The sequence below is a fragment of the Aplidium turbinatum genome, chromosome 3 (genome assembly GCF_918807975.1).
Source record: "Aplidium turbinatum chromosome 3, kaAplTurb1.1, whole genome shotgun sequence".
NCBI classification, from domain to species: Eukaryota; Metazoa; Chordata; class Ascidiacea; order Aplousobranchia; family Polyclinidae; genus Aplidium; species Aplidium turbinatum.
The window spans coordinates 4711196-4717423 of record NC_137474.1 but is presented as its reverse complement, the minus strand read 5'-3'; the positions used below and the strand labels follow the sequence as shown (position 1 = coordinate 4717423).

Below are 6228 nucleotides of genomic sequence, written 5' to 3'. Positions count from 1 at the left end.
TCAGCCTAATGGAAATTAATTCTCGTAAACCGATCTTAACTAGGCCAAGTGAATTGCCACGTTTCTTTGTTTTTTAATGATTATTGACCTAGCGTTATGGTTGTACGGTACGGTAGCCTACGTAATAATTGTGTAAGGTAACATCGCGAATTTATTTATTCAGTGCGTCATTGGCCAACCTGTGGAACTTGTGTACCGTACAGTGGATTGAGAACTGTTTGTCAACAAATTTGGTACGTTTATCAGTTCGATTGTTGTGCTTGCTGAATTGTGACTAGTGTCTTATGTTGTGTTATTTCTTGACAGAAAAACCGTATAAACTTCATTGCTGCGAAGCAGTCATTGGAAACCGAGTGATTTCTTCAAGTTGGCGTGCTTTAACAGTTGCTCAGTCCTGCCGGGTGGATTAGGAAAATCGTGACGTCACCGGCGCAATTAACTACCGCACCTGTTGTGTTCGCGTCGCACACAACATCGTTTTTCAAATTTGGCATCAAAGCTTGACCATCTTTGAACTGAAGCTGATTTCGTCAATCGAACCGAACTGCTGATCTTCACCAACCTGACGATCAAATTTGCGTTTACTTACCTAGTTCCCATCAGTGTTACGTGACATCTCTCATTTGCTGAAGTTAGCTTATGCTGTTACGAAGCGGATTTGCATACACAGCTATGGATTCCAAAGCCGAAGCTATTCAACAAGCAGCTGATACTTTGAGAGACAGCTACAAGCGTGGTGAACAACTGATGAGCAAACGTGAAAACCTCACAGAAGTGCAGACTATCCTGTTAGAAATTGACAAAAATTATGCCTCTTTAATGGCGCTTTGTGTCGATGTCCCTGAGAATGAACAAATTCCAGGAGGCCTTTCAACTAAACGAGATTACATTCAAGGTAAAGAAGAATTTGCTGATAGAGTCAAACAGTGGTTCTCGGAATGCGAGAGGACAGACACTAAAACTCCTCCACTACGCTCACATCACTCGTCCTTGCGTACTCATTCCCATCGCTCCAAATCCGGAAGCATTCGGTCATCGAGTACAATGTATAGTTTGCGTCAACGTGAAGCACATGCCAAATTGGAACTAGCTCGTTTGACAAAAGAACAGAATGATGCCAGGCGACGAGAGGAAGAAGAACTAGTTCGCATGGAACAAGAGAAAGCTCGCTTTGAACGTGAGAGAGCCGAAGCTGAAGACCTGCGTCAAATTAAAGCTGCTGAAACTGAAGCCGCACTCTGGCAAGATGATTCTTCTTCGGTTATCAATATTGGATCAATGACACCCGTACGATTGCCACAGCAAACCTTCACTCACAAAGACACACACCTGGAACCTCTGCGTCACGGTGATGAGCGGCACAAACAAGAACCAACTGCAACATCTGCAGGAATGCCAGACCAAAAGGTAAATTACCCTTGTTATTATACTAGCCGACAACCTGATCTTTCAGAACGACTTCTACCTAAACCAGATGTTAAGAAATTCTTTGGTGACCCACTCGATTTCTGGGCTTTCTGGCACCGTTTTAAGTCCCATATTTCTGATTGGTTGACACCCGACAGGAAGATGTCTTACCTCATGCAGCACTGCTGTGATGCAGTCTGTGAACAAATAAGGCACCTTGCCGATAGCAGCGAAGGTCACAACTGCTATGATGAAGCGTGGGAAGAATTGAAACGGAGGTATGGCCAACCACACGTTATTGCGCATGCTTGCGAGGAACGCTTGAGAGCTGTTACCAGAATTTCTCACCACGAACCCGAACAATTGGAGAAGTTGTCCGTCCTGTTGAAAAGATGTTGTTCATCATTGAGCTCAAACACCGAAGCTTCGAACTTGGATACCGTGCAGTTTATCACCTGCCTTGCAAATAAGCTGCCAGCGTCTCTGAAAGAAAAGTGGGTAATTGAAGCTCTGAAAATCAATGATGACACTGGAAAAGTGGCTGGATTCCAACATTTTGCTGACTTCATAACGAACGAATCTAGGATTGCCAATTCAATCTATGGCGTGAAACTCTTTTCATCAAATGTCGACAAACTTAACAAGCCTGACACCAAAGGGAAACAAAAGGCTTCACTGTTTAACGTAGTGACAAAACCTACTGAACGATCCGGACAGCTCCAAATTGGCAACAAGCGACTCATACAATGTATCCTGTGCGATAATACACATTATTTGCAACACTGCAAAGAGTTCAAAGCCAAATCCGTCACTGAACGGGAGCAATTTGTAAGGAAGAACAAACTGTGCTTAAACTGTCTTGGACCAGATCACATACGTGCCGACTGCAGAAGCCGAGGTAAATGCACTGAATGCGGAAGCTCATCACATCATTCTCTGTTACATCGGTACTTGGTCACAACTGGAGAACAAATCCAGAGACGACACCCCAACCCCATTGCTAATAGAAGAAATGATAGCCAGCCAGATGATCCCGGAAGAAGACCATTAGAAAGGAACACAAATGAAGTTGTAGAAACCTTCCATTCCAGAACCAGCAACTCGGCAACTTACTTGGACATCGTTCCCGTACGTGTGACAGGAGAAGGAAAGGTAATACATACTTATGCTCTCCTAGATTCTGGTTCAAACCGCACCTTTTGTGAACAAAAACTTGTAGAGATGCTTGAACTGAAACCTGAGCCATGTGGTGACTTCCAGGTGCAAACACTGTCTTCGAGTGGACCATATTCCTTCAGTTCTTCAACTGTAGCGTTGAAAGTTCTACCAGTAGTTGGCGGCGAAGTGCAAGAACTGACAGATGTGATCGTCGTTGACAAGATACCTACCAAGCCAACTCCAGCGCCTTCTCCGGAGTATCTGCAAACGCACAAGCACCTCCAAGGCATTGACTTGAAGCAACTGGACCATGGTACAGTTACACTGTTGATCGGAAATGATCATGCTGTCTCCCACCGATGCATTGAAAGCCGCTTTGCACCTAACCCGAAGCAAGGACCTGATGCAGTCAGGACGCCCTTAGGCTGGTTGCTTAGAGGTACTCGACCAAAGGAGACAGGCTTAGATAATTTCGATGCTGAATCCGACATTTCAAATTTTCTTGTCCGTGACACGAAGCAGAACCCTGCTGACCAAGCATCAAGGGGCATGACGGCCAAAGCCTTGATGCATTCTGGGATGTGGCTCAATGGCCCAGATTTTCTGAGGAAACCCCCAGAAGAATGGCCCAACCAAACCGCTCAGCAACCACAATCTGAAGATATCTTTGCTGCTTACAAACCAAAGAGGAAAATCGAAACCTTTACTGCTTCTACGACTGAAAGCCAAGGAACCAACAGGTTAATCTCCTACTTCTCATCTCTGCGCCGACTGAAACTATCAGTAGCCTGGTTCCTAAGATTCAAATCATACTTACTGATGCGCATGAAGAACGAAACCCAGATTACACTGAAAGGACCAATCAGTGTGCCAGAACTTGATGAGGCAGAAATCGAGTTAATCAAATACGAGCAGCGTCAGAGTTTTCCTGCCTGGATCAAATCTCTATCCAAAGGAGAACATCCAAACATGCCCAAAGCTAAGAGGATCCCACTCGAAAAACTCAGCCCTGTCCTAATGAAAGATGTCCTACGTGTTGGCGGAAGAATCGACAGAGCCGACTTACCGTTCGAAACGCGACATCCTGCTATCATAGCTCCAGAGCGCCACTTAACGGACTTGATAATTGAACATTGTCATACTAACGAATCGAAGCACATGGGTGAAAGCCATACACTGAACAATATTAACCGAAAATACTGGATAGTTAATGCCAAAGTTGCGGTTAAAAGGGTACTTGCAAGATGCCTGCCTTGCCGACGAAGGACCGCAAAACCTAGACAACAGCTCATGGCAGAACTGCCAGAAGCAAGGTTACAAATGTCACAGCCACCATTCTCACAGACTGGCGTTGACTTTTTTGGGCCGCTAAATGTCCGAAACAGACGAAGTGACATTAAGAGATACGGCTGCCTTTTCACATGTCTCACAACTAGAGCCATTCACTTGGAGGTGGCACCAGACCTGACAACTGGCGCATTCATAAATGCCTTGCGGCGCTTCATAGCTCGCAGAGGCCCCATCAAGAAAATCTTCTCTGACAATGGAACCAACTTTGTGGGTTGTGAAAGAATCTTGAAGCAAGCCATCGATGAGTGGAATCAGAACCAGATCCACCAGAGCCTTCGACAACAAGGTGTAGAATGGTCATTCAACCCCCCAACAGCCAGCCATATGGGTGGAGCCTGGGAGAGAATGATTCGCACAGTACGTCAAATTCTTATGAACATCTTACCAAAACAACCACTCGATGATGACACATTGCACACGTTACTTCTTGAAGTGGAAGACATCGTCAATTCAAGACCACTCACCGATGTGAAGCTGGAAGTTGATGGCGACTTACCTCTTACACCTAACCACTTGTTGAAGTTGAATTCTTCAGCGAATTTACCGCCAATGTTAAGCTGCGACAGAGATGGCTACCGACCACGTGATCGATACCGCCATGTGCAGTTTCTGGCAGACACCTTTTGGAAGCAGTGGGTTAAGGAATACCCACGATCTGTGATGTCAAGAGCAAAATGGCTTCACAGAAAGGAGAATATCCGAAGAGGAGACATCGTCCTTTTGATTGATGACTCTGCTCCCAGACAACGATGGCCACTAGGCAGAGTAATTGAAACATTTCCTGATCGTCACGGCGTTGTTCGTTCCGTAGAAGTGAAGACTGCAACCGGATCTCTGAAGAGACCAATATCCAAGCTTTGTGTAATTGTCCAAAGGGAAGAAGATGATCCAGATGAAGATGAGACACCAATAGACACCGTTGAGATTTTGCTGGAAGATCAGAGCGATGAGGAAGAGACTAAAGACTGAACTGTTACATGACAATAGACTGTTGAAAAACTTTTATTCATGAAAAGAATGACCCAGTTTGGCCCGGGAGTGTTAGATTTTCAACAGGTCTTAGAAAAGCCTGCCTTTCGTTTTACTGCATTACTCCCGTTGATTTGTGTATTCGCCACCTAGCGTCGTTTCCCCTTCATTGTTATCGCGGATTTGCAAATGGCAACACTCACCACGAGATTGTCTATGGAACTTTCGAGACGTTTTCGTTTTTGCTGCTAGTTTGCCAGCTAGCCGAACTTGTTAGTTACTGTAGTTTGTGACTGAAAGTTGATTGATTGATGTTTATGCTTTGTTAGCTGCTTCTCTGTTATGTATTTCTACAGAACTTAAGTTTGATAACTGCTATGGTAATACTTATTTGCGTGTAGGCTGAATTCCATATTTGCAGCTTGCTATCTCTCAAAGTTCAACTTACTGGTGAGCGTACTTGTGATGTAATAATGTTTTGTATAACTGAATGTTGACTGTCTACCGTAAACAGTCGTAACGTATCTCTGATGTGCGTAAATTGTTGTTAGGCTAATACTTCAAACTTAAATATTGCAGAGTCAATCACTATAGAATCCTTCGCGTACAAGTGCATCATTTGGCATTACTGATCCGGTCATACTACCGGTATGTTTGTTATTCTGAATTGTATGATCAATTGATTTGTGTCGTGAATTGTGGATTCATGTTCACTACTGAATTATTGACCAATAATTTGTCAGCCTAATGGAAATTAATTCTCGTAAACCGATCTTAACTAGGCCAAGTGAATTGCCACGTTTCTTTGTTTTTTAATGATTATTGACCTAGCGTTATGGTTGTACGGTACGGTAGCCTACGTAATAATTGTGTAAGGTAACATCGCGAATTTATTTATTCAGTGCGTCATTGGCCAACCTGTGGAACTTGTGTACCGTACAGTGGATTGAGAACTGTTTGTCAACAAATTTGGTAGGCTACGTTTATCAGTTCGATTGTTGTGCTTGCTGAATTGTGACTAGTGTCTTATGTTGTGTTATTTCTTGACAGAAAAACCGTATAAACTTCATTGCTGCGAAGCAGTCATTGGAAACCGAGTGATTTCTTCAAGTTGGCGTGCTTTAACAGTTGCTCAGTCCTGCCGGGTGGATTAGGAAAATCGTGACGTCACCGGCGCAATTAACTACCGCACCTGTTGTGTTCGCGTCGCACACAACAAAGTGTTCGCGGGCCAACAGCCACAATAATTTTTCTGAAAACTGCAAGTTGAATTTATATGATTTTTTTTTGTGTCTGCAGGCCAAAAATAACACATTGTAGCCTACAACAACAGGCGCGGGCCAT

General features: G+C 44.0%; 1 protein-coding gene across 1 annotated transcript; it reads left to right on the top strand.

Annotated features, from left to right (window-relative positions):
- The first annotated feature begins 672 nt into the window (after positions 1–672).
- On the top strand, positions 673–5805 carry LOC145766086 (uncharacterized). Its single transcript, XM_082577744.1, has 2 exons — positions 673–1407; positions 5464–5805. Exons 1-2 carry the CDS (start codon positions 673–675, stop codon positions 5476–5478), a joined length of 750 nt encoding a protein of 249 aa, XP_082433870.1. The 3' UTR covers positions 5479–5805.
- The last annotated feature ends 423 nt before the right edge of the window (positions 5806–6228 follow it).

Excerpts from the sequence above, each read along its gene's own strand:
- LOC145766086 (XM_082577744.1), top strand. The coding sequence starts at position 673 with ATGGATTCCAAAGCCGAAGCTATTCAACAAGCAGCTGATACTTTGAGA.